At 42.5% G+C, this 26,537-nt stretch overlaps 1 protein-coding gene across 7 annotated transcripts in view; it reads right to left on the bottom strand.

The window, feature by feature from the left end:
• The window catches only part of AFF1 (ALF transcription elongation factor 1), a 182,105-nt gene that overhangs the window by 79,321 nt on the left and 76,247 nt on the right, over positions 1 to 26,537 (bottom strand). For 5 of the 7 annotated variants that reach the window (XM_087434555.1, XM_014787869.2, XM_014787870.2 and 2 more), the window contains 2 exons: positions 9,613 to 9,733; positions 8,077 to 9,000 (listed from right to left, as the gene is read on the bottom strand). The exons of the other annotated variants lie outside the window; for them this stretch is intronic. In XM_087434555.1, the coding sequence (XP_087290681.1) occupies positions 8,077 to 9,000; positions 9,613 to 9,733 (1,045 nt within the window). The remainder of the gene's footprint in view (positions 1 to 8,076; positions 9,001 to 9,612; positions 9,734 to 26,537) is intronic. 7 annotated transcript variants of the gene reach the window in all.

The raw sequence follows: 26,537 nt of genomic DNA, 5'->3' as shown, positions 1-26,537 counted from the left end.
TGTCCCTAAAGATTATCAGTTGGCTCAAAATAAAACACAATTAATCTAGAGAAGATTTGGGTGACTAATATGACTCCGGTGGCGACGTGAGAGCCTGGGAGAGCGCATAGCCTGGAAAGATTCTAGAGTCCAATGTCTACGTCTTGGCAGAGGCACAACATGAGGGACCCAGGGGGGATCCGATAACCCTCCGCAAACATCTCAAGCGTGAAAACAACACAGAGCAACAGGAATGTCTTATCCTGGTACCAAATGTACTTTTGGCACTTTGAGAGGGAAAAGCAAGAAAAACATACACAGAAAACAACTCCAGTTAATACCATCCAAAAAGATTTTCAAGATTCAGCTGTAAGCTTTCTTTTCTTGGGCTATTATAAGCAACTCTATTCTTTGCACTAACTCATTTCTAGCCATTTTAGAGCTTTTCAAAAATATTTTGCCTATATTATTTAAAATGTTTCCTTCAGAGTTTGAGGTGTTTCTTCAAACTCAAAAAATTGCCAGGATCAGGAAATTAAAGGCGGCAGCTTCTTCTGAGCTCTAGGTGGTAAAACCGAAAATCTGACTTTTCACCAAAATTCTCCAGTTTGTAAATTCTGGCACAAAGGAAAAGAAAAAGAAAACACATCACACAGGCAAAACAAAATTGTGTGCAGGCCATAGCTAGCCCTCAGCCTGGCTGTCTGCAGCTTCTGCTCTAAAACTTCTGTCAGTCACTTGCTACTATTTTTTAACTTCTATATTTAGATATTTTAGGGTCTGAAATTTAGCCAGCCTCTAAACAGATACGGTACTTACTATTCATTATTTCTCATAGAATGGAAGTGTCCTGCTCCAGACACCCAGCATCAGCAGGGAATTGTGTACACAGATAACCTTCTTGCTTTGCTGTCATTTTCCTAACAGACATTTAAGTCATATCGGTCTGCCCACTGTGACTGAGCGCTAGCTCATAGAAACTAAATTTAAATTGTCAATTAGAGTTACTGCAATAAAAAAACATTTTTAGAAAACCAAGGAAAGCTAGAAAGTATCAGAATTTTACTTTCCCCACGAGCTTGAAAATGTTGGGGGCACAAGAAAGGAAAACATGAGTTGTGGAGGAAGAGAAGAGTGTAGTCTGGGGGACTCCCACTCCTGTGTTTCTTCCTGAGGCTACTACTTCTCATATCCTACTCAGGACAAAAAACCCCATCAATCCAGAATGATCCATTTGCCTGAGGCCCACATGGGAGACATTGCAACCACTGGGCAGGGGACCCCCTTCTCTCACTCCCTGTGGCCTGCTATCAGCTCTTCTGGAATGGTTTAAATTTCCAGGCTCTAGAACAAACCTCATGAGAATCACAGACACAGCTTCTTGAGCCCACCTATATACCCGCCCAATCAATCTCCTAGAGGGAGGCCTAGGAATTTTTACTTTTAACAATTTGTATTTTTAACAGGCTTTCCCAGGTGATTCTGATGTGCAGCCAAGATTCAGAATGAATGCAAAAATTCCCTTTGATCTACAGTGCTGGGCTTATAACCCAAGAGGACTTGTTGTAATGGTCTCTGTACATCATAGCGCATAAGCCACTGGCGCATACTGTTCCCTCTGCCTGGATTATTGAGCTGCTTAACCCCCAATACATCTGCTATGGTCTGAACATTTATGTGTCCCCCAAATTCATGCTGAAATCCTAACCTCCAAAGGCGATGATAGTAAGAGGTGGGGCCTTTGGGAGATGCTTAAATCATAACGGTAGAGCCCCCATGAATGGGATTAGAGTCTCATAAGAGAAGTTCCAGAGAGATTCCCAGCCCCTTCCACCACGTGAGGACACAGCAAGGTGCCAAGTGGGAACCAGAGAGGGGGTTCTCACGAGAATGTGACCATGCTAGTGCCTGGATCTTGGACTTCTAGCCTCCAGAACTATGAGAAATAAATTTCTGTTGTTTATAAGCTACCCAGTCTGTAGTATTTTGTTATAGCAGCCTGAACGGACTAAGACAACCTCTCATTTTCATCACTTCTACTCACCATTCAGGTCTCGCTCAAATAGTACTTCCTCAGGGAATTCTTCTCCAAGCTCTGTCATTCTAAGTCACAATCCCCCTTTATGGATCTTATAATAGTCTATAGATTTCTTTACAGCACTTGCCAAAGTTTTACACGTTGATCTGAGTGGTTATCAGTATCTAACAAGAAAGTTAAGGTTCAAGAAGAATCATCTGGTTTTGCCCACCACTGAATCCCCATCCCCAGCATGAGACCTGGCGGCACAGCAGATACTCAAGATATTTTAGTTAAAAGTTGCAAATTGATGATGTATATGGGGGAGAGGGAGCTTCTTAACTATATGCCGAGTGGTGCATCAGCAGGATACACACCACTGACGCACTGAAAGTTAACTGCCTGAAGGATTAGATCATTTCATAATAGGGAACTTCCTCTTTTCAAGGTTTAAGATAATAAGAGCTAAATATGGAAGTAGGAAAGATTGTTTGCATACATGAACGCAAAGTGAATCACTATCACACAGGTTTCCACTGTGGATTAATTCACTCTGTTAGGCTGGCAGTTTACTGAACATGGAAGGCTCAATTTAAGACTTGCTATGAGTCAAAGAGGTCCAACAATGAATTCACAGCTGCAGGTGACACTTCGGTCTTGGAAATTGAGTGGAAGGATTTGGTAACAGAAAACATTCCTAAACAGTGTCATGAGAGGCCACAAGGAAAAGAGCAAGGCTTCACGGAAATCAGAGACCATCAGGACTCAAAGCGAGATTTATCTGGAGCAGAATGGAGTGGGACCATAGGAGACAGAATTGGTGGCAAATGAAATTGATAGTAGGGCCGGCCCTGTGGCTTGGTGGTTAAGTGCGCGCGCTGCAATGCTGGTGGCCCGGGTTCGGATCCCGGGTGCGCATCGAGGCACCACTTCTCCGTTCATCCTGAGGCCGAGTCCCGCATACGGCAACTGGAAGGATGTGCAGCTACGACATACAACTATCCACTGGGGCTTTGGGGGGAAAAAATAAAATAAATAAAATCTTAAAAAAAAAAAAAGAAATTGATAGTAAATTCTGCTAAGTTCCAGGGAGTTATTTGGGATGTAAATTAGGATAATTGTACCACTTACATGTACACTTCAAACCCTAAGTGAAAAAAAAAATAGAAAACTGTAATTTCCAATAATCTATAAGCAGATTCTCAAATTTCCAGGATGATCTTCAGTTTTTGCTTCTGAAGATCCAGCAGGTCTTCATTTCTTTCCACCCACTGCCCCTTGCCACAGGTAAAGCTGAGCTAGGAAGGGCCTGATTCAGGGCCTTCTCAGGTACATCTGACTTGTCTCAAAGCTTTAAATACCTATCATATATGCAAACACATCCCAAATTTGTTATTTCCAGTCTTAACATTTTCTCTAAGCGGATCTGCTATTTATGACTGCCAATTTGTTGTACCTACCTGGATATATAACAGTATCTAAAAATTAATATACAATCTATCCAGAGCTGTTGGTTTTCCCTCCAAACCTGTTCTACCCAGGTCAACTCCATCTTAGGAGCTGGTATCATCCCACCATCCCTACCTTTCAAACAAAAAAAAACCTACGATGGGGCCGGCCAGGTGGCATAGTGCTTAAGTTCACACACTCCGCTTCGGTGGCACGGGGTTTGTGGGTTCAGATTCCGGGTGTGGACGTAAGCACCGCTCATCAAGCCATGCTGTGGCAGGCGTCCCACATATTAAATAAAGGAAGATGGGCACAGATGTTAGCCCAGGGCCAATCTTCCTCAGCAAAAAGAGGAGCACTGGCAACAGATGTTAGCTCAGGGCCAATCTTCCTCAAAAAAAAAAAAAAAACACCTCCAAGCCTTCTTGATGCCTCACTTTCCCTCACCTCAGGCACACTCCCATCCCCAATCAATCACAAAGCTCTATCAGTTCCCCGCCAAATATATCCAGAATTTGTCCATTCTCACTATGTCCACTGCTACTATCCTACTCCAAGCCAGCATCATTTCTCACCCCCTAACTTGTCTTCCTGCTTCTACCCTTGCCCCTCTCCAAGCCATTCTCCACTCAGAAGCCAGAATAATCTTTTTCAAAAAAGGAAATAGAGATATCACTCCCCTACCCAAAATCCTCCAATGGTCTCCATTCATGACAACAAGCAAAAATAGAAAGATCACAGAGCTGGGAGTTCTAGCTCTGGCTCTGCTACTAACTATAAATTTCAGCAGATTTAAGTGACTTCACCCTCCTAGGCCTTACTTGCAAAATGAAAGGGCTGTATGTTTAGCTTTAAAATTCTAATTGTCTAACTCCAGTATACAATTTGATATACCCACCTTGGCTTATTCCAATTCTCCCTTTCAATAGAACGCCTATTTCATGAAGTGTGTATCTGAGCACCCCACTTGTCCCCCGGGGTCCATGCTCATGAACACGCACAGAGATGCCATGGTTTCTCACTCTCGTTTCTGATCTTGAGGCAGAAAAGCAGGATGTAAAGCAATCTTAACCTTCCATTTGGGCAGGTCCATCTCTGGACAACTCTGTGGCTGGAAAGTACCCATATGAGATCACCAAGTCCTGGCTGCAGCCTCAGATGGATCAGGTCAAGCTGCTATACATCTCCCAGTTGACACAGTACTAAAACTGACCCGCCCAGACAAAACAGCGTGCAGATTTTTGTGGTTCAGCCCTCTACTCAGTCAGAATATTGAGGTTTTGATAAATTTTTTTCCTCTAGAATTTCAGAAAAGACTAAGTTTTAACTGTGAAAATGAACTTTTCCCAGAAAAGAATATCATTTTTTAGGAGAACCAACTAAAATATACAAACCAAGTATTTCCCACAAAGGGAAAGGACAGAAAGCAGTGCAAGGAAGCCACACTTAATGTGGCTTGAGGATGAAGGCACAGCAAACAGAGAAGATGACTTTCCCATTTTGGCTCTTTTTTTTTTTTTTTGTGAGGAAGATCAGCCCTGAGCTAACATCCGTGCTAATCCTCCTCTTTTTGCTGAGGAAGACCTGCTCTGAGCTAACATCTATTGCCAATCTTCCTCCTTTTTTTTTCCCCCAAAGCCCCAGTAGATAGTTGTATGTCATAGCTGCACATCCTTCTAGTTGCCGTATGTGGGACACGGCCTCAGCATGGCCGGAGAAGCGGTGTGTCGGTGCGCGCCCGGGATCCGAACCTGGGACGCCAGTAGCGGAGCGCGCGCACTCAACCGCTAAGCCACGGGGCCGGCCCTTGGCTCATTTTTCAAAATACAGTTTTATGGAAGCAGTGGGGAAGGGGGAGCAATGAAAAAAACCACAAAACCCTCACACTCAGAAAGCCAGAAAACCTCCTGACTTGCCTTAGGCCAAATTGAGCAAATAAAGGAAAACCACTTAGCTACCCCCAACCCCCTTCTCGCAGCTCTACCAACAGCCAACTTCCTCTTCTTCCCCTCTCTATCCTTCTGCCCCAACTCCACAAATAGCCCAGGATATTGCTAACATTCTGGTTCTATATTCAGTTTACCTGCTCTGGGGTTAACACGCTGCTTTTTCTGTCCCCCATCTCTACACTTTCCTTGGATTCCCCAGAATATTAAGATTTGAGATTTTAAATTCAATCGACTTTTTTTTTAAAAAAAAACCATTTTATTGGATGTGTGAACAGAAAATTAGTAAGTCTGTAACATGTGTGATCTTAGTTAAAAGAGCTAAATCAAATCCAAAACCTAGCCAGAGTGCACCAATATCCCTGCTTCCCAGATTCACTCCCCCCTTCCTTCCAAGCTCTTAGCTCCTAATTCCCCCTCTCACGGGTCGCCCTGATCCCTCCATCTGCCTGACCCCTCAGTTGCACCCTCCCACTCCCGCTGCCCAGGGGCTCCAAAGCAGTCGGTACAGCAGCATGAGAGCCCTGAGCAGAGACCAGAGGGAGCCACCATATTAAGAGGAGTGCTGACTGCAAACACAGGCCAAAGATGAAAAGCTTACATCCACTCAATTGTTTATAGATGTGTTTGTGCCAAGAAAACCCCATCCTCCAATCACCAAACTTACAGAAGACTTTGTTCATTTCAAATGTCCACTCAGAAAATATGCAAGGGCCACCTAACATAGTCTGCTGTTTGAAAGATACATTACCTCTGAGGAGCTTTAAGACCTTGGAGAAATCTCAACTCCGCTTATCTTTTTTTCACCAAGAAAGCAAAAAGTTAACCAGGATTCTCTCCCCTAAAAGGTCTGAATTTACATAGATTCACTGTACTAAGGCTGACACTTAAAACTTGCTCTGAGCACAGAGTAGCAGACAGGTGGCACTCAACTGTTCTCTGTTTCATGTGTGGAATCTGATCTCCACACTAGACTGTCACCTCTCCTGGGGCAGGACCAATACTTCTTTGGCATCCCACCCTGCACTTAAGCACATGATTGGGCATTTGGTAGACAAGGCAAATATTTGCTAATTTGTCTGAAAATTGTTTTAAAGCAGTTTTTAGTTGTTTAGTTTTATTTATTTTTGTTTATTTTTTCCCGCAAAGCCCCAATAGATAGTAGTTTTATTTTTTAAAGAAAGAATGTTAAATTTTCCCCTTATCTGTTTTTTTAAACTAGGAAAATAGAACAGACCCTATTTGATAAATAAAGCAAAGAAAATCCCGTTTAAGGTTACCGCCTTAATTATAAGGCAGGCTGACTAAACATTTTGAGGAGGGAGGATCTCATTTTATTCCTCTGGGCCTTCGTTCTGCTCCCCACCCCTACCTCCCACCACAGTACAAAAAGTTCAATCAATGGCTCATTGCAGTGAATCTTCATAACTTGGGATTAAAGGTAAGAGTTCTGCCATCTTGGTCATTCCTGCCATTTGCTTGACGTGCCCTTTCTCCTTTTCCCTCAGCCTCCAAACAAGTCACATTCTGAAGACATCCAGAGACACTCAAGCTCAACAACAGCTGACCGTGGACAGAACCCTAACCTCTTCTAAACCAAAAGCTGACACCACAAAGGAACAGATTCTCCTCCTTAAAGATAAGAGATCCTGGAGTCTGCTTCCAGCTAAGGATCCTGGAGTCTGTTTTTTTAACGTTAAGGAATTCTACCTTCCAGCACTATGTAAGACTGCTATCTGGGTGCACACAAAAGTCTCTGAGCAATGCATATGCAAATTAGAATGTTTATACAATAGATGTAACTAAACCACACACTTTACCTGAACAGAAAGCTTTAAAAATTCATTTCAAACATTTCATTTTGCACTACTACTCTGAATTCTGGAGTAACTGGTGCTAATCTAGAATTTCAGTGTTAGGATGTGCGCTCTGATTCTCCTCATTCAAATACATGCTGCCATTTATCAACGGAGCAGAAAAATGAATTTTTTCTTTGTTTAAAAAGATACAGTATTTTGGTTATTTGAAAAAGCCACAGTTGAATAACATTCTATATTATATTTGTGATTCACTCTCAAATAAGATGTCACCACATCCCCACTCTTCTTTTTCAGGTGGTAAATAAAAAATATTAGAACAGAACTTTAGTTTCAAAGTTTTTTACAATTTACAGGCAACAAACCTTTAAAAATTAATACTTTGCCCTCAACATTTTGACACCTTGTTTTTACTTCTTTATGGTTTGAATCTCAGGGGCTGAGGAAGTATTAACCAAATTTTTTCTTTACAATGTTAAAGAAGCCAGTGTTCCCCAAAACAAAAACAAACAAAGACAGCTCATGACAGAAATGTTCTCTACCTTGATTGGGTTGTGAGTTATACAGATGTATACATTTTTCAAAACACAGCAAACCGTACTCTTACAATCACTCTACATTTCACTGTATGTAAATTATGGCTCAATAAAAAGATTTTTTTTAAATCTTTCTGCAAATCACATTTCAGTGTCTGTCGTCAGCAATCCATCTCAGACCTAAGTTTTTTGTGGGTCAACAAAATCCTAAAGTCAAAAAGGAATCGCCTTATCCAAAACTCACTGACATCCCTCCCCATCCATTCTCCAGAAATTTCCATCTCAAATCCTTCTTCACACTGGAATTGCCCTAGATATGAAATTCCACTCACCTCAACTGACTGAGAAGGCATTTTCAGCTTGGTGAGCTTGGCTCTGGCAGGCACTTTTAAGTCTGTTTTTTCAAAGGTGTGTTGCCGATAGTCCTCTGGCAATGGTTTCAGTTCAGGAGACTCACTAGGAGCCTGATCTTGACCATCCATGGGCCGGACATAAGCCGTGGGCTTCTGCTGCATTGCAATGCTTTTTGAGGGGAGGGAGGGTGGGGGAAAAGTCTGAGAAGGTGGCTGGGGAGGGGCTACCCCAAGGCTGGCAACTGCCACTAAACTGTCTTGAGGGGTGTCTTTATCATGGACCTTTACCACTAGGTCCTTGGGAGATTTGGCTGGGCAGTAGCCTTTATTGTTATTGCTACTGCTGTGAACCTTGTTGCTTTCTTGCGTCCTGGGAAGAGCTTGCTGGTTGGAATGTATAGGTGACAAAGGGGGCACTGGAGAAGGCAAAGAGGAGAGTAAGGGAGAAAGCTCCCTCCCTGGAGCTGAGTCTGCCATTGAAGCACAGCGGTCTCCATCAGCTCTGCGGTCACCTTTTTTGTGATGAGTGGAGCCGTAGCCCTCCTGACCAAGGCGATCTTGGGTCAGGTGCTGGCTGTCTGGTGGGCCATAGCTTTTGACGTGGACACTTGGCATTGGTTCCATTCTTGGCTGCGCCATCTTTGGATTGTGACTAATGTTACCAACAGGAAGTGGTCCAGAGGCAGGAGTGTTAATAGGCTGGTGGTGGACACTAGTGTGGAAGGAGTGGGATGGAATGCTGCTCCCCTTCTCAGGAAATAAAGGATATCTCGGTTTTCCCAATCTATTTTCAGAAGCATCCAAGCGATGAGGATGGGACTTGGTACTAAGGAACTCCTTTACTTCTTCATAGTTTCCCAACATGTTCTGTATTCGACTGGATAGCTCATCACCTTTTTCTGTCTGAAAAAAGAAAAATAAGGCAGTAGAATTAGATACTGAAAAAAAAAAAAGTCTAAGGAAAACCACCATTTAATAAAGCATGTTACATAATACCATTAAAAAAGAAACACCTGAATTTAATGTGTGAAATAGAATTTAATGTGCAATTTAAACTCAATTCCCCTAGGGCCGGCCCCTTGGCTTAGCGGTTAAGCGCGCGCACTCCACTGCTGGTGGCCCGGGTTCGGATCCCGGGCGCGCACTGACGGACTGCTTCTCCGGCCATGCTAAGGCCACATCCCACACACAGCAACTAGAAGAATGAGCAGCTATGACATACAACTATCTACTGGGGCTTTGGGGGGTAAAAAATAAAATTAAATTAAACTCAATTCCCCTGTTGAGAATTCTGTCATGGACAAATATTACTAAATACAGGAGACTAACATTACAAAAGAAAACCACAAACTTTGGTAATTTTGACTAGGTTTAGAGAATTTTCATATTTTGTTTTCAAAAACAATCTCTAGGATAAGTTGTCTTATTTTTACAATTGTGACCCTTGTTCCAACTCACTTTCATCACAGAGTTAAACATGGTGATAAATCAGACTTGCTAGTATACAATAAATACCTTGTAGGGCTCTCCAAAAAGGGGAATCTTTTCAGGAAATGCCTCTTTCTCTTGGTGAGCTTCCTGGTTGCGTCTTTCCTTCTCTCTAATTCGAAGCAGGTTTCTGTCTTCATTGTACAAGCTGTTTCAGATGCCACAAAAGAACAAAAGCAATAAAATGTATTGGTATCCAAGTTTTGCTGTGGATATGTGCATGTGTGAGGGAGGCAAGGAAAAGCCAAGAAGCAGCGTTGACAAGGGAGATGATTTAAAGAAAGCCTAAGTTCCTCAACCCACTCCTAGATTAAGGTCTCAGTCAACAGGCTATGACCCTCCAGCCTCAGGTCCTGGCTCCGGAAACCTAAGCATTCACTCTGGGCTAGTGCCTTCATGGCGCAGGACAGGCTCCAAACGGAACAGTCTTTTATAGGCAGTGGTGGAACTGAGACAAGATTAATGGTATTTTTACTTTCAGCTTGCAAAATATGGGGTAGAGGTAGAAGCTTTTCATCTGAAGGAGTCAGCAGGATGTGAACTTTAAAAAGGCTGTTTTCCTGGATCACTGTTGTACATTTTGGAAGATTAAAATCAAAAGGCTTATTTCATAATTAAAAGATTACCAGGCACCCAAAACAGCACTTACTTTATTCTCAGTCTACTGTACTGGGAGTGTCTCGGCATGTAAACCCGAAAAGACAATTTTTGTTTCTCATTTCAAATGTCAAGGATGGGAAAATCCAATTTTAGATGTCAGCTCTACCTACTGAGAAGTCTCATAATCTGATTGTCCTATTCAAACCACATAAAAATGCATCCTAAATCATCAGCCCTGGCACCGACGGGGTTAAAATGCATTCCTGACAAACAAATCACAGAGATGGAAACCAAAGAGTGGAGTTTTAGCTAGCATACAACTCAAAAGTGGGCTTGCCTCAGGTCTGCAATACAGGCCACGCTCCCAACTCCTACACGTGATATATAAGAGTAATGAAAATAAGAACTATAAAAAGACTTTTGTCCTCATAGACTTGCTTCTAAGGTATCTACTGAATCTTTTCCCCCTCAATGTTATTTGTTTTTTGTGTGTGTGTGAGGAAGATCAGCCCTGAGCTAACATCCACGCTAATCCTCCTCTTTTTGCTGAGGAAGACCTGCTCTGAGCTAACATCTATTGCCAATCCTCTTCCTTTTTTCCCCCAAAGCCCCAGTAGATAGTTGTATGTCATAGTTGCACATCCTTCTAGTTGCTGTATGTGGGACGCGGCCTCAGCATGCCCAGAGAAGCAGTGTGTTGGTGCGTGCCCGGGATCCGAACCCAGGCCCACCAGTAGCGGAGCGTGCACTTAACTGCTAAGCCACGGGGCTGGCCCTCTCAATGTTATTTGAATAAAAAGAAAAAAAACATTCAATCGTCTTGCCAGGACTATATGTACCTTTAGAAATTCTAGTCTTGATGTCAGACACTCTCTCCAACCCCTTTCCTGGCCTCTCTGCTCTCTCATGACTTCTCTTATTTCCTCTGACAAGAGCCTACTTACCGGTCTCCCTGCCTCCCCTGTATCTTGTCCCTCTAATTTAGCCTTCCCATGGAAAGAAATCCAATCTAAGGCTCTGGTTCTCATGTCACTACCCATATTTTAAAATAACAAGCGTTTGATGGCTCTTTACTGCTGCAGAATAAACCCCAAATCCTTGCTTTGGCATTAAAATTCCCCCATAATCTGGTGCAGATCTACTCTAGAAATTATCCCACCGTCTCCCTGCAGTCCTGCCACACGCATGCTACTTTACAGTCACGTACATTCCCCAAACATACCCTGTAAAGGGCAGCCTCTTGCTCTAATCCCCAGCCTAGAACCCCCTTTTAGTGAAAGATACCCAATTTTTCCAGGCCCAGCTTACCTATGAAGTATGATTCTCCTGCAAACCACCCTCTATATTCCAGTCATACCAGACTACTCCCCGCTCCTCAGCAATATCCTGGACTTTGATGTTTTCACTCTAATCACACAAATTTCCTCTGCCTCTCTTTCAACCACACACCCCCTCCCCAATTTTCAGTCACCAGCAAATCTCTGCAGTGATTCCAGTGTCACCCACTCTAAAGGCTTCCTCAAAGCCACAAAGTGCGTGCTGACTTAACTTACTGACTGGTTCTCCCTCCTTCTCCCTTTCCCCCAGAACGTGAACTCCATCATAATAGAACCTCTCATATTCATCTCTCTCCTGGTGCTAAAGCATGGTACTTTGCACAGAAGCTAATCATTAAATATTTTTAAATTAAAAAACAGCTACTAAGCTTATAGTATATATTTTTAAACTTACTTGTAATTTTTTTTAAAAAATTAACTCTGGAAGACATATGCAAAAACCATTTAAAAAATTAACCATTCAAAAAAATGACCTTCTGCTATTTCCATAGGCTTTCAATCTAATGGTAGTGGGGAGGCGAGGCTACCTGGTTGAATTCACTAGGACGTGGGAAAGAATTACCTGCTTAGACCATCGCATCAAAAACTCTTCCTGATGATAGATATCTCAGTATCAGATTTTAAGTGAACAATTTATGTTAGTCAACACACCGAAAAGTTGAGGAAAAAAACTAACCCAGGAACTGGCTATGGAGTCATCTTTAATATTGCACACGTTTCGGACAGTTAGATTGCCTTCTGGTTGACAGTAGCACGATGGACTTGATGACCACTCAAGAATTCTTTTCAATTATTTTAGGATTTTGGTAATTAATTCCTCTTGTTGGCTCAAAAAAAAAAAAATCACATAACATTAACATACAACCATGGGAGCCAAGTAAGAGGGTTGATCAGGAACTAACTACTTTCCTCCTTCAAACTTGCTTTACAGCCACTTTGTCTGTAGGGAGAGGTGGGGCATGCAACCCCTCCTCTGAGCAACTCGAACTCCCAAGCTCCTCTTTTCCAGAGCCTCCTGGTACAGGCACCCACACCTCACCTCACAGAGGGAAGGCGGTTCCCGAGGGCACTCCCTGGCTCTTCTCGCTAGGAAGGAAGCTCTCCCTTTTCTGATTCCGCTAGTTACAACAGTGGAGGCCCTGTATCTTCATTTGCTTTCAGTGATGTTCATAGCCTTTGGCTCAGCTTTATAAGGCAGAGTTCTGCCCACTTCTGAGTAATTGCTACCTTTGTCTCAGAAAAGGGAACCCCAAATAGCAAGATTCTGAGTCCCGGATTGAAAAGTGAAGGGTGTGAGAGGCAGCCTCTCAGCTCTCAGGCAGCTGGGGGTCCTCACTTCATGTCCTTGTCAACTCCACCCACGTCTTTAAGAAAAGCCACCCTGGTTTAAAATGACTGAAGTATTTCCAAATCGGTCAGCTCAGCCTTACTTCAGCATCTGTTAGGTTTTACCTTGCTTCGAGATTTTCATTCCAAAATAATAGAAACTGCTACAGAAATAAGAACAGAATCTTACTAAATTCCTAATGCTGGCTTATCGCTATGTGATTCAAAAATCAAGGTGCCTCCCATGGGGAGGAAATCCTATTAAATTAAGGATTCTGGTTAATTAAGGTCTTACTTCATTAGTTCAAAAAAAATTTTTTAAATCCACACCAAGAGTTTATTGGCAGACATATGTTACTAACTTTGAGACAAACTTTGAACATATTTTTTTCTTATTCACCATCACCCTTCAACTGAACAATCAAAAAATAGTGAGGTGAGGAAAGACATCATGACATCATGTATGTCACTGGTAGGATGAGTTTTATGAGGTCTAGACTTTGAAACTCACCCACGCTGTCTGTTGGCAACTCCCTCTTGGGTCTCACACACCAAAGCTCCTGGGCCAGGCAGAGAAAGGCAGAAAAGAAAGGAAGTGACAGGTCCTCGGTTCCCAGTACTACACAGGGAGGCTGTGAGCCCTCATTCATCTGAATTGTTTATCTTCTTGCAACTAACAGGGTTTTGCCAGCCGTACTGGGTAGCTTTCTGGTTTATCTGGCTTTTACTTACTTCAAGTTTGCAATGGCTTAAGGAACGGTTTCTTAAAGTTCCTACGCAAATTTTTTCATGAATATTTTCTTTTTCTTGGTTCCACTTGGAAATCAAGGGAAACGTAAATTTAAAAAACATTAACACAATTAGCAGCACGAGTAAACCAATGTTCAGCCTCTTACACATCACTGTTTTTAAACCAAAATGCAGGCAAGGAGAGAGTGGATGGAAGAATTTTCAATGAGGGGATTTTAGTAAATGTCCTACATGATTCACAAACTCTGGAATTACCTTTGAATAATTATAAGTTGACTCCCACTTCATTTAATTAAACGTGGCCTTTTTTTCTCTGGGGTAGAGGGAAAAACGCATTCTCGCTCATCCTAACAGCCTGGTCAGACTTTCTCACTGTTCCACAAAGGATCAAGTTACAAGTTCTCCTTCACTGATTTCTACACAGCACTTGCATTAGATAAGACGTTCTCAAAATTCAGTGAGCATCAGAACCACCTGGAGGACTTGTTAAAAACACAGATTGCAGAAACCCACCCCCAGAGTTTCTGGTCCATTAGTTCTGATGTGGGGCCTGAGATTTGCATGTTTAACAAGTTTCTAGGTGGTTCTGAGGAGTATTCTTTTTAGGCTGTACGGATCACTTTAGGTTTACCAAAAACAATAGCAATGATGACAGCAGCAGCAGTGGGCCAAGGACTCCTCCACTTGGCATCTGTTATTCAGTCAGCACTGATTTAGGGACATCCCATCAGTCTCCTATTTAATTTTCACAACAATTCTGTGAGAGGGGGATTATTAAACCCATTTTCCAGGTTAAAAAAAAATAAGGCTCAGGGGCCGGCCCGGTGGCGCAAGCAGTCAAGTGCGTGCGCTCTGCTGCAGTGGCCCGGGGTTCACCGGTTTGGATCCCGGGCGCGCACCGACACACCGCTTGGGCAAGCCGTGCTGTGGCAGCGTCCCATATAAAGTGGAGGAAGATGGGCACGGGTGTTAGCCCAGGGCCAGTCTTTCTCAGCAAAAAAAGAGGAGGATTGGCAGATGTTAGCACAGGGCTGATCTTCCTCACAAAAAAATAAAATAAAATAAAATAAGGCGCAGAGATTAACTTGGTAATAAACGGTAGATCTGAAAATTCAAACGCAGGTCTGCCTGACACCAAAGCTTGTGCTCTGAATCACGGTTCTGCTAGCAAAGCTTTCAGGCTGTGTTCAACAGGGCAGTGACAAAGAAGGCGTACTCAAGTGCGTTAATCTATAATCGCTCATAATTCCTTAGTCTCAAAGAGGTACACATCGACAATTCAGGTTATCCCTGACAGCGGAGCAATCTCAGAGCCATAAAACATATATTTGGTTAAATGTATCCACACAGGTCTGTCCTTGCCTAAGGACCTAACAGAGGGCCCTTTTAGAGCGGATGGCTGACAGCATGAAGTTGTTCTTCAAGTTATAAAAACTGTGCTACAATTCTTATTTTAGAGCCTTTTTAAAATTTACAGATTTGAGGTCATTGACCCCATAGTAATCTCTGGATTCACAAGTCATCTCTAATGTGCTATGGGGCTCTTCACATTAATTTCTTTCAAGGACAGGCAGTAAATAAACTTGCACCCAAGTAGCCATTATATGCCCAATATCGGGCTCTGCTCCCATTAACGTCTGGCCAGCTGACCTGGGCCATGTTTCCAGGGCCTCAGTGCCAGCTTTCTGGTCAGCCCTGAGGAGAAAAAACATCAAGTCACATGGTGATTTGAAGCAGCTGACTGCATACAAAAACAAGTCCACGTGCTGCAGTGCCCCTGGGGGGAGGGTGCAAAGTCTGACCACCCGGCAGACATCTGTGAGTTAATTCTCCTAGAAGTTTGCAAAAATATTTTTAGATAGGGAATAATTTCACTTTCAGTAAGCAAGTTCTTGCTTTTGGATCATATACTACTGTCCACCATCTGCAAGGTTCAACACTGACGCATCAAGACGATCTCTGCAGAATGCATCAAACCACCTCCTCCACCGCATTTTTTTTTTAAATTAAGTGAACTAGAAAGACCAACGGGGGAAACCACAGGCTCCAGTTTCCAGCAGACTGTGAGAGAGCAGTGACATGTGAGACTCGCCCTGCAGAACACAAGCCGTTACTGAGGTACACTGCGCCACAGACGTTTTCACCGACAGAGTGCCACCACTCGACAGCACAGCAGCCTGAAGGAAACCTGGAAATCTAAAACATGCCAGGATGCTCTCACTTTGAGAGAGCTGGTGACACTCCTGCGGAATTCAGAGCCGCCCCTTCAGCCCCTGAATGCAGTCACTTAGTCAGCCCCCTGCTGGGGCCTGTCAGGAGGCATGGCTGGATGTGTTAAAACATTGTGATAAAATGAAGAAGTCACAGCTCTGTAAGGATTAGCGCGAGTGATCCCCCTTTTTCTCTGCTCCTTGCACTGAAAAAGGAAAGAGCATAGGTGGAAGGAGGAAAGGCAGTAATAGGAAGGCCCAAGCTGGGCGTGAGATGTGGGACAGCGGGCTGGCTCTGCTCTCATCTGCCTGTAAGCACCTTCTTCCAGGCTGGAGCCCACGGGCCCTGCTGCTAATCTAGGTTAGTCATGCAGGATCACTGAATGCCATTCGGCGCTTCCATGGCAACTCTCAGCCCACGGGGCTCACTGTGCACAGCTGACTACCCATTTATCACCCTTGACTGGTCACTTCACACAGACCTTCCTGTGATAGATGGGACCTACTCTCTCTAGAGCTCACGTTTAAAAGTTTAATTCTCCCTTAGAGGATAGAGTGTACTTTCTCCTGTGTGTTTATCTTCGTAGGCACAGAAAAGATATTTGGCGGGAAGGAAAGGGAAAATCCTAAAATCAACAGTGTACGTTAATTCTGCAAAAGAACAAGTCTTTATACTGTTTTAGAAGCACTATGCCCTTCCGATTTGAATATATAAAGGAGAGCACAGAACATAAAAATCACAAGTGAAGTCTGTCCACAGAAGTTGGGCAACCCTGGCTCAGGGTGATATACGTGTCACAAAGTCACGGAGGCAAAAGGACAGCAGGCTTGGGTTCCTACTCATTGTGCGACTTTTTTATTTTGGAAGCCACCTCTATTGACTTCTTAAGGCCATCCTCTGGCCCTTTGTTTCCACGTTCTTCTATTCCTGCAATCTAACATCCAGGAAACAGTTTTTACACATTGGCTTCATGAAAAAATGTCACTATACTTCAAAGCACAAAATTATGTTGGTCATTAAACTATATCACTCATAAATACAATTTAAGCATGAGAAATCAAAGTGGCTCCACGTTTAAAGGCAGAATAAATGCTGCTTCAAGGAATGGAGAATTTTTCCCTCCCCACTTTATGTATATGAAAGAATTCGCAACAGGTTTTCTCAAAATAAAAATCACTCAGCGAAACCTTCCAAGGTTTTCACCCTCAATATCTCCCCCCACCACCTAACATAATAAATATGAAGAAAAAAATCAGAGACTTAATCCTAAAACAAAATCTTTCAATCTGATTTATATAAAAAATAGCCAAGTGAAATGACAAAACAGCATTAGGTGCCAGTTGTTTTCCTGGAGGAATTCTCAAGGGATCATCTCAAAGTAACAGCTCTCTCTGCTACTCACTTCTGCTTGCCATAGAACACTCAGACTCATTATTACACTGAAATAGTTGTATGTGACTCCATTTTGCAAAATTAAATCAATCTGTAAGATACCTTACATACCTGAAAGGCATACTATGACTTTTACATTGAAACAGCCTCTACCTAGGCAAACTTGAATAAAACCTCAGTCTCTTCAGTTCTAATGAGAGACACGTTAATTTACCTTTCAAAATGAATCTGCCAGGTACTTCTGCATGCATGTTAATATGTAGCAAAGGTCTGAAAGGATACACATTGCAAAACTAGCATGAAGGAGCACCAGATTAGGGTGGAGGAGGCAGATGATAGTGTGGTTTAAGGAGCATTTTAACATTCCTTTCACAACAAGAAAGTATTCACATTTACGTAGTTAAAAGTTCTGATTAAAAACAAAAGAAATAGCCTCATATACACATAACATCAAGATAGGGGTAAAGAAAGTGAGGTACTGATCGTTTTGGCAATAACTCCCATTGGAATCTCTGAAAGCTGAGTTGGAGCCCTGAACTTAGTCTTAGATGGTTACTAAAAAGTAATGACAGACCCCTCTGCATAACGTAGTGCATTAGAGACTCTGTTCCCAAGTCCAAACACCAGCAGCTGCTGTATTTAACTGGAGCAGTCTCGCTATAACCCGTTTTGTTTCTCTTAACAGATCATATAAGTATATTTTTAGAGGCATTTTTTACCCTATAGATGGAAAAGCACAAGAACTTGTCTTCCTCCTTAACTGGTTTTAAAAGAGGAGTGGGGGAAACTGTGTGGGTGGGGATATACAGCTTCCACAGAAGTGGGTTAAGGGGAAAGGAGACAGATGAACTAATGTATTCCCATGTGCAGCATGCCAAGTCCCCTGCCTTCCAGACACGCTTTAAAAATAAAAACCTAGCACTGACTGAGCAAGGCCATCATGGCACAATTACACAAACCACACCAGTGAAAAGAAATCGCTCCCAAACTTGAAGATTTGGTAATCTACAGCTAGGGGTTAATAAAATATATATTTTTTTACTGTTACATGAAATGAGAACATAGTAATGTTACTGACAAATTTCCAGAAAACTCAGTCTCTGAGAAGTGTTCCCTAATATGCTGACAGTTCCCTAAAATGCTGACTTACCTGCAGTTAATTGAAAGGACATGCAGAAATTACCCCCTATAACGGCAACAGGCTCACTAGAGATAAATCTGCCACCTGACTAGTTATTTATGTCTCCCCTCTAGCTGTAAAGGTCCCTGGTGATCAGAGCCTCCTCTGACCGCCTGCCTTGTTGGCACTGCTCATTTGGCACCCATGAGAAACACGGGCAGACGCTGTCGGCTCTTCCCCTGCAAGTCTGGTCTGTACTAGGATCAACCAGAGCACTGGCCTCATTACTATGCCATTCTTCTTACACACTCACCTGACCATGAAGGACCACATCACATACCTAAAAAATAATGAGGCTGGCGAAAGTCTGTTCCATTACAGCCAAAAATTTTAAAAATCCTCAATCACAAAGAAAGAATGTAGACAAGTAAGCTTCAAGTTCTGTTTTTTTTAATGCTTGCCTCACTTAACTCATATTCAACTTAAAAAAAAAATGTTTTGGGCATTAATCTATTAAGCATCCAAATTCAAATGAAGTGTTGTGTGTACTTCCTCACTTCTCACTTGGAGCACAGCCCCAACAGGTTCCTCATTCTGGGCTCTCTAGCTCCACACAGCTGCCTCTCTGATCTTCCTAAAAATCATGAATCTGATCTTGTTATTCACCTATTTACAACCTTTCTGAGCCCCCTGCTGCCCACAGGATAGAAGCTGCTGGATAGGTATGCCAAGCCACGCCCTTTACCACCCTCCACTTACCCCTCAACTCTCATGGATTAAGACTCTTTCTGCCCAGTGCCTCACCTCCAGATCCTCTGAGCACAAGGAAATGGGAGGCTCTGGGAAAGCACAGCCCTTCTCTCTACCAGTTCCCTAATGAACTCCTACCATGACTTTCAAAGCCTTGGAAACATCACTGCCTCCAGCCGAGACCTCCACTCTCACCTCTCATCCCCTGCTGTGAATTGCTTTCTTTCTCTGGAATACATCTGTTCCTGCAAATCTGTCCATGTTTACATTTACAAAAACGAGATGGACTGTATATGTGCCTACAAATCTTCCTTATGAGACTGTGAGCTCCTTAAGGGCAAGGACTATTCCTGAGAGCACAGTGTTTAGCAAAAAGTAACGCTTAGGGCCGGCCCAGTGGCTCAGCGGTTAAGTGTGCTCGCTCCGCTACTGGAGGCCCGGGTTAGGATCCTGGGCGCGCACCGACGCACCACTTGTCTGGCCACGCTGAGGCCACGTCCCACATACAGCAACTAGAAGGATGGGCAACTATGACATACAACTATCTACTGGGGTTTTGGGGAGAAAAAGGGAAAAAGAAAAAGGAGGAGTATTGGCAATAGATGTTAGCTCAGGGCCAGTCTTCCTCAGCAAAAAAAGAGGAGGATTGGCATGGATGTTAGCTCAGGGCTGATCTTCCCCACCAAAAAAAAAAAAAAAAAGTAATGCTTAATATACGTCTTTGACTGAAATGATTGTATTCAAACATTACTCAATTTCAAACATTCCAGAATTCTGCTGAATTCTGCCAGTCTTGTTTACTATTTGATGACAAAATATGATTCATTGTCTGATACCTAAAACCGATTTTACCAGACTGTTGTACCCATCAAATGACTCAAACCTAGAAGGAAGCTGACATCACTCTTTCCTAGATCAGCCATGAAGGCTGCCTCAGGCAACACCATATGTTTATCAGTTAATGTTACAGCTTTTATTCTTCAGTTTACTATACTTATCAATCAGTCATCCAAGTCCAAGTGTACTACACCCCCCCCCCGCCAAAAAAAAGAAAGAAAACAATGTTTGGGTAAAATATATAGCAAATACACATTTAATTTTAAATCAACAAGATTCAGAACAATTCAGCCTCTAGGACTAAAACTCCAACAACAAAAATCCCACAATGAAAAATCTCCCCGTACTGCTGTAAATGCATCGTGGGAAAAACAAAGAAAACATAAGATCCAGAGAGAGAATTTAAAAATGCAAATCAGGGGGCTGGCCCTGTGGTGTAGGGGTTAAGTGTGCACACTCCGCTGCTGGCGGCCCAGGTTCTGATCCTGGGCACGCACCAACGCACCGCTTGTCAGGCCACGCTGTGGCTGCGTCCCACGTAAAGTGGAGGAAGATCAGCACGGATGTTAGCTCAGGGCCACTCTTCCTTAGCAAAAAGAGGAGGACTGGCGTGAATGTTAGCTCAGGGCTAATCTTCCTCACAAAAAAAATTAAAAAATAAAAAAAAAATAAAACAAAAAGCAAATCAGATTATGTGGCTCCTTCCACCACTGCAAGTCCATAGGCTTCCCTTAGTCTTCAAGATTAAAATGCAGAAGCCAGGCCTATGAGGCTCCATCCCCACTACACTTCCTCGTAATCGCTAACTCCCAGATGTATTCCCCGCCCCCTGCCCTTCCTCAAATACTAACCACACTGGCGTTTTCATGCCCGGAACAGGTCGAGCTGTGTGTGGCTGTTCCCCGTGTCTGGATGCTCTGTCCCTCGTTTGAGGGCGATGGGCTCTCTGCTGTCACTAACATCTCAGGTTAATTATCAGCTCCTCAGTGAGATCCCAGATCTAAATGGTCACTTGGCCCCACCAGCAAGAGCTCTCTAGCACTTCACCCTGCTTTATCTCTTTTTATTAGTATCTAAAATTATCTTCTCTACTCATTTATCTGTGTAATATGACTGGCTCCCCACACTCACTGCCACAAAGAATGGATGCTACAGGTCAGTCACCTTTCCTCCCGTCCTGCTCACTGTGTACCCAGCACTACCCATTAGGATAAAACGGACATGGGTTGAATGGATGGAATTCTGCACACAGACGCAGAGAGACTCAAGTAGTGGTTTCTTTAAAAAATAAATCATACAATTTGAAGTTAACAGAAGCATTTTCAAAAGGTAGTATGTAATTTTTTAAAAACTAGGCAGTTATGGACAGCATCCTCTAAATAACTGATTAATACATCAAATTTTCAAGTACCACACAGAAAGCAAGAGAAAAACAAATCATTTCCAAATACATCTCCTGTCTCATGAGACTGCTGAAATGTCCCTAAGGGGATTAAAAAAAGCAACTCTTCTCTTAAGAAATGATTCAGGAGCAAGTTTTTGTTTTGTTTTAAGAGACTAACTCCACAATTATAAGAGATCAAACATACTAAGTGGATTATTTTCTGTCACTAACAGCTTAAGCACCAGATAATTCCCAATATACACCAAATTGAATGAATTACATTCTATAGAACAGTTTGGAAAACTGTGCAGGATTTACCATTCCAAAAGGAAGAGTCCCTCCCAACGGATGAACTTCTAACACACACATTCCAGAGAACCAATTGCACCACATACGATAAGAAGAACCGTTTGAAACTGGGCCAATGTACCAAACACAGCTTCAGCCAGAACAAATGCGCAGCATTCAGACTCACTCACCAATGGCAAAAAGCAACAGGAAAAGGCTTACACTTGGAAAATGAAAGGAAAAGCAATGTCTGTGTATTGATAAGAAGAGTGGGGAACAATGGGATAATAAGGAAACTGGCAAGATGCAAGTGATTTCCCAAGGAAGAAAATAGTAGAAAACACTGATTCTTTAAATGAGCACATAGAGACTCATCCACACATTTTTCAGTTGTTGAACAATGTGGGGCTCCTCCTCTATCCATATAGTGAGGCTCATTCTGGAAGAGAATATCTAAAGCTAAATTCAAAGATCTTCCATTCTCCAATCAACACACAACTTCTAGTAGAAACCACGGCCAATTATCTTTTACATCTAGTGAAACAGCCTGCTGTGGACACACACATACAAAGAGAGAAACTTTCTAACAACTGAAAAGGTTTTTTTCAGGCTCTACCAAACACATGGACATAAAAACACAAAGATGTCTAATCTTATCTGCACATTACACAAAACAGACAACAAAAATGTAAGAATGAAGTGTTCATATAAACATTTTTACAGAATCATCAGCAGTTTTTTTCTTTACATCTTGACTTACAGTGTTCTCTCTCCTTGTGGTTAATTGCACGTCACACTTGTTTCCACAGAAAGAAAGCTTAATGTCATAAAAACTAGAGGCAGTCTCATTATTCTATTCCATTCCATTCCACAAACATTTCAAGTAGGAAGAACAGGGAGATTATTATAGAAGAAAGCAGGAAATGTGTATTGGTATTTTATATGGCAACAAGCAACAATTACATGTTTCTAAATATTCTCATTTTCATCATAACCCCAGCTCACCTCCAACCACCCGCTATAATTGGCACCTCCTTAAAGCTAAACAGTAAGTCATTGTTTTTCTGGAGAAGTCTCCCTTCATTTTGACCTCTGCTAAGCAATGTTATGAGTCCTACAAAGCTTGTCAGGATTCTTTGGGCTGGATTTTGGCCCAACCATAAACATTTATATGCAGAATATATCATCTTTTTCCCATCACTGCCAACAGGCAGTGTACTTGCATAAAAACAAAGGGAATTTATCAAATGTATTAAAGCATCTCTCCACCTTCTTCAATGTCAGTAAACTAGAACCTGAGAGTCCAATTTAAAAAGAAATAAAAGAAGTACATTTCAGGATTTTTAGAGATTGTCCTTTATAATGCTTTAAAATTTTTCATTTTTAACTCTCTTTGAAAAGCAGAGGCTAACATATCTATTGTAAGGAAACAATAAGCAAACATTCAAAACTACCAAATACATTGTGATAATTTATATTATACAAGGCCTCTGATCATAAAATATTTTCTTCAGACTGCATTTTAAATATTATTTATGCTCCTTAAGGTTATTTAATATCAGTACTGCACTTACCTATGGTTTTCTGTAGTCAATTCAAGATCTTAAGCCTCACAGAATGAAAACAGGAAAATCTATTTGTTTCCAGTAAATATTGATTCTCTCCTATGTGCTAGCCCTAAGGATAAAAGAAGCAAGGATTTCACAATCTAGTGGGAGAGATAGAAAAAGGGGGGAACCGCTAAGAGTGATTGTAGAGATTGGTTACAAGTGCTAAAGAATGAGGAGAAAAATCAAGTCTAAAAGGAGGAGCCTGGGATGATTTAATTAAGAGTGGTGCCATCTGAGCTTGACAGCCGAACAGAAGTTTGGAAGGAGGAAGGGGCCCCCAGGCCCCTGCTAAGCAAGCACTGAAGTTGTGGAGGAGTGATCACTTGCCATGGGATCTGCAACCATCTCACCACCTTCCCCAGCTCCAACTCTCCCATAGGAAGGGTCAAGAGAACCCTCAATAATTTGTGGGGATGACAGCCTTTTGCAGCCATCCACTGCACAGGCTGGCCTAGTGCCTCAGTGATCTTTTAGGGCAGCAATCCCCTGATAATGATAATGGCCTGTAGGCTTTCCTCTGCCTGAAGCAATGATCTTTAATTACTGTGCACAGGGAAAACTGTCAATTTTAGGAAAGAGCAGAGTGAGGATGTCCAAGTTTAGAACACAAATGGACTTAACTATGGCCCAGACGATCACAAAAGCAAAACTGATCCCTCCTCCCAGGCCCCCTTTCCTCCTCCTTTCCCCAGAGAGCACAGTCTCGGGCCACAGAGCACCAGCCCACTCATTACACGAGCCTTGCTGTGCAAAGTCTGGCCTGACCTCCCAATTCAAATGACTTGACACTGTTTTCAAGACCTCCATGTGTCACTCTGTTTGCCGAGTCAGCAGTCAAAATTCTATGATTTTAAAAAGTTCGGTAGCAAATTTAAAAGGAACATTTAGTTAAACATCCCCACCCCAAACTGTTCACTAATTTCCTGACACGCTTATTAGCCCAGAAATTTCAGACCTGTGAGTAAAATAAGTTAAAGGAGAATAAGGCTACCAGTGGCAAAGAGGGAAAGATTTTTAAAACATTCCTATTTAACATTGATCAATGCTTAAATTTCAACCTAAAATTGTGCATTACACAAAGTTAGCAGAAACAAAAAGATGGACTAGTCCAGGGGTTGGCAAACTATGGCCCAGCTGCCTGTTTTTATAAATAAAGATTTATTGGAACACAGCCTTGCCCATTTGTTTACAATTGTCTATGGCTGCTTTGATCCTAGAACAGCAGAGGTGAGGAGCTGCAAAGTCATTGCAACCAAGACCACACAGGTGGCAAAGCCTAAAATATTTACCATCTGGCCCTTTACAAGAAAAGGTTGGTCAACCCCCGGACTAGACCCTAAATTGTTAACAAAAATAAAGTGTGAATTTTTAAATTCATCTTGAGATGTTTCATTTTAAAGGAGTGGCATGCAGACTGCTTCTGAAATAATTCTGCAATATACAAGTCTTTCAGTAACACCCAATTTCTCTCTTATCAGCTTTTCTGACTTGAGGGGAAAAGATGAAAAATCTCCATTCTTATCTCTAATTATCTAATTTTAACGCCTTACTCTCTAATTCCAAAAGATTAGCATAAAGTGGTGGTGAAAAGTGTGCCACTTTTCTGTGCTGGCAGCCCTCGGGCCCTAGTGCCACTCACTGCACGATGTGATCCAATCTTTCTAGGACTCGGTTTCCCCATCTGCAGTACCTTGCCTGGCCTAATGGTCAACAACCTGAAAAATGCTGTAAAAAGTGCGTCGGTGGAAGTTGGGGAGATTACGAGGCATAAAAACCATTCCAGTCACTAGTTCCAGCTGCATCTTAAATGGAATAATGGCCTTCACACTACAATTCTTTATAATTTTAGGATGAAATAAATGGAAAAAGACAGGCTATGAGGGAGATGGCAGGGCAGAAGAAAACATTAGGGGAAGCTCTGGGATTAAAAAAACTCCCAAGGCACAGTGTGTCCATCCAACTTCCCTGAGCTATCTACTCCAGCAGGCGGGTGTGGTTTTTGGAAAATATGAAGAATTAAGCCAGTGGCTGCTATTAAAGGTCAGAACTTACTGTTCCTCAAATGTCCTGGTTCTTGACAAGTCTCATAGGAGAAGCACCACTAGATCTGAATATCTTTATTTAAATAAAAGGACATCTGTCAGGTTGACAGTATAAGGAAACAGATCGACAGCCTTGACAAAATTAAACTAAGATCTTCAAATGGAGGTAGAGTGAACCTCTTACATATTTTTATGTCTTATTCCTTTGAAGTTAAAACCTTCTAGGGGATCTCTCACTAATTAAGGCTGCTACCCGCCTCTGCCCTCAGGGGGAATGCTGCTTCCCTTACAACTCTGGCCCAATCATAGACTCATATTTCCTTACAATAAAATAGCTGAGAAATGGCTGGAACAATTACATTAGGCTCTACCAAAAGCTGGAAGATAAAAGAATAAAAATAAACAGGTGACAAGCAACCAGATAATTTGACTGACAAATTACAACTTGCCCAACTCTAGCTTGGGGCCCCTGGTTCTAGAGATCCACTGCCAGGTTACTTGGGAGGACATTCCATTACCCCCAGACTTCTCTCTTTCTGGACCAAAAGGGAGGCTCTGAGAGCCCTGAGCGCCGCCATGCAGGATGATTGACCTCAACTAAGTCCACCTCTTCCAGAGAGACACGCCACCTCCCTACCCGCAACTTCCACCGCATAACCCTGGAACACGACCCCAGCATCCCAGCATCCCTCTAATATACGCACTCTTCCAGTAGCAGGGGGGAGTTTAGTTACATTCCATCACATGCTTTTTACTGTTACTCAACAATAGGGAAGTCTTGAGCCTGCCCTGATGGCCTAGCAATTAAAGTTCAGTGCGGTCTGCTTCAGCAGCCTGGGTTCGGTTCCTGGGCACGGAACCACATCACCCACCTGTCAGTAGCCATGCTGTGGCGGCTGCCCACATAGAAGAACTAGAAGGACTTACAACTAGGATATACAACCATACACTGGGGCTTTGGGGAGGGGGGAAAAAAGAGAGGAAGATTGGCAACAGATGTTAGCTCAGGGCAAATCTTTCCCAACAACAACAACAAAAAAAGAGAGAAAAACAGGGAAGTCTTAAAGAATGCACAGGGGTATCTACTTCCCACCAGTGTCTTCACTGGGGGAAGGGCTAGTTCGAAAAAATTTATCTTTAATGATTTTGGAGTCAGGCTCAGTGTTCAAAGCACCCTGTAAAAAAAGCAGTCACCACATCCCTAGTCATAGACACATAAGAAATTTTGTTTGTGACAGTCTTGGGAAAAGTCATTTTTAAAACAATGTTCAATATATCTTAGGAGTGTCAAAAATCCCAGAAACT

The sequence above is a fragment of the Ceratotherium simum genome, chromosome 8 (assembly GCF_057802395.1).
Source record: "Ceratotherium simum simum isolate JZ-2026a chromosome 8, ASM5780239v1, whole genome shotgun sequence".
NCBI lineage: Eukaryota > Metazoa > Chordata > Mammalia > Perissodactyla > Rhinocerotidae > Ceratotherium > Ceratotherium simum.
Note: the sequence above shows the minus strand (reverse complement) of the source record. Positions and strands in the feature narration are given on the sequence as shown.